Below are 1352 nucleotides of genomic sequence, written 5' to 3'. Positions count from 1 at the left end.
GAACCTGGATATATTCTTTGTATGAAAAGAAGCAGACAAGAGTCATGTGTCTAGCAGGTCACACTGAATGTTTCTTTGATTTTATTACATCATTACTATCGTGTTTCCCTGAAAATAAAACACTGTCTTATATTTATTTTTTCTCAAGAAGACACACTAGGGCTTATTTTCAGGGGATGTCTTATTTTTATTAAGTATAATACAACAATCTACATTTATTCAAATACAGTTAAGTCATCTTCTTCTGGAACCTGACACGGGGAGCCAACCTTGTTGGTGGGGCTGGTGCTAGTGATGCATGAACTCCTTTCCCTTAGCCCTTCTCATGTGCACAATGGGATGCCTGTGACTGTGGTTATCACACGCGCACCTGCGCAAGTGTGAACGGCTTGGAGAAAGGAGCTGTGGCAGATAAAAGGCATTCCAGTCTTCCTTACCGCTCTGCGCCAGAGAGCATGGCATGGCTATGCAGCGTATCTAGGCCATCACTAGGTCTTATTATCGGGGTAGGGCTTATAGTTATCAAATGCATAGAAATCCTGCTAGGGCTTACTTTTTGGGTAGATCTTATTTAGGGGAACATGGTATATATTTGGGAAAATTCCAAAGTTATTAAATCTTACAGAACAAGCGTTTTCATTCAGATATCTTAATCATGACATAAAGTGATATTTTATAACTATAACATTCTAAAGTTCATAATTTCAGTAGTAAAGTTTTTTGTGTGAGTTAATAACTCAAAGTTTCTTTCCTTTAGGCTATTGCATTACCTCCTATAGCCAAGTGGCCATACCAGAATGGTTTCACATTTCATACCTGGCTTAGAATTGATCCTGTAAATAATATCAATGTAGATAAGGATAAACCATATTTGTATTGGTATGTATTTCTATAACTGATGACTGTTAATATCTTACTTTGAAAATGAGATGAATACTTAGAGGTAAAATGAAAACTTAATCTTCATAGTTTCAGAACCAGCAAAGGTCTTGGTTATTCTGCTCATTTTGTTGGAGGCTGTTTGATTATAACATCAATAAAGTCAAAAGGAAAAGGCTTTCAACACTGTGTGAAATTTGATTTCAAGCCACAAAAGGTATGTATCTTACTGACTAATAGTTCTGTTAACAAATTTTGCTAGCCTTCAGAATGCTTTGTTTTAATGTTATTCAGAAAATGAGATAAATCACAACTCTGCTTATTATATATAGTTTGGAAAAATCAAATGATGGCTCAGCACCTGTGGCTCAAGTGGCGAAGGCGCCAGCCACATACACCTAAGGTGGTGGGTTCGAATCCAGCCTGGGCCTGCCAAACAACAACGATGGCTGCAACCAAAAAATAGCCAGGCG

General features: G+C 37.5%; 1 protein-coding gene across 4 annotated transcripts in view; it reads left to right on the top strand.

Annotated features, from left to right (window-relative positions):
- LRBA (LPS responsive beige-like anchor protein) overlaps positions 1-1352 on the top strand; it is a 736826-nt gene that overhangs the window by 90264 nt on the left and 645210 nt on the right. For all 4 annotated transcript variants that reach the window (XM_023513466.1, XM_023513464.1, XM_023513465.1 and 1 more), the window contains 2 exons: positions 758-879; positions 970-1096. In XM_023513466.1, the coding sequence (XP_023369234.1) occupies positions 758-879; positions 970-1096 (249 nt within the window). The remainder of the gene's footprint in view (positions 1-757; positions 880-969; positions 1097-1352) is intronic.

Source organism: Otolemur garnettii, unplaced genomic scaffold, assembly GCF_000181295.1.
Source record: "Otolemur garnettii isolate 467f Iridium unplaced genomic scaffold, OtoGar3 scaffold00041, whole genome shotgun sequence".
Taxonomy (NCBI): Eukaryota; Metazoa; Chordata; class Mammalia; order Primates; family Galagidae; genus Otolemur; species Otolemur garnettii.
Note: the sequence above shows the minus strand (reverse complement) of the source record. Positions and strands in the feature narration are given on the sequence as shown.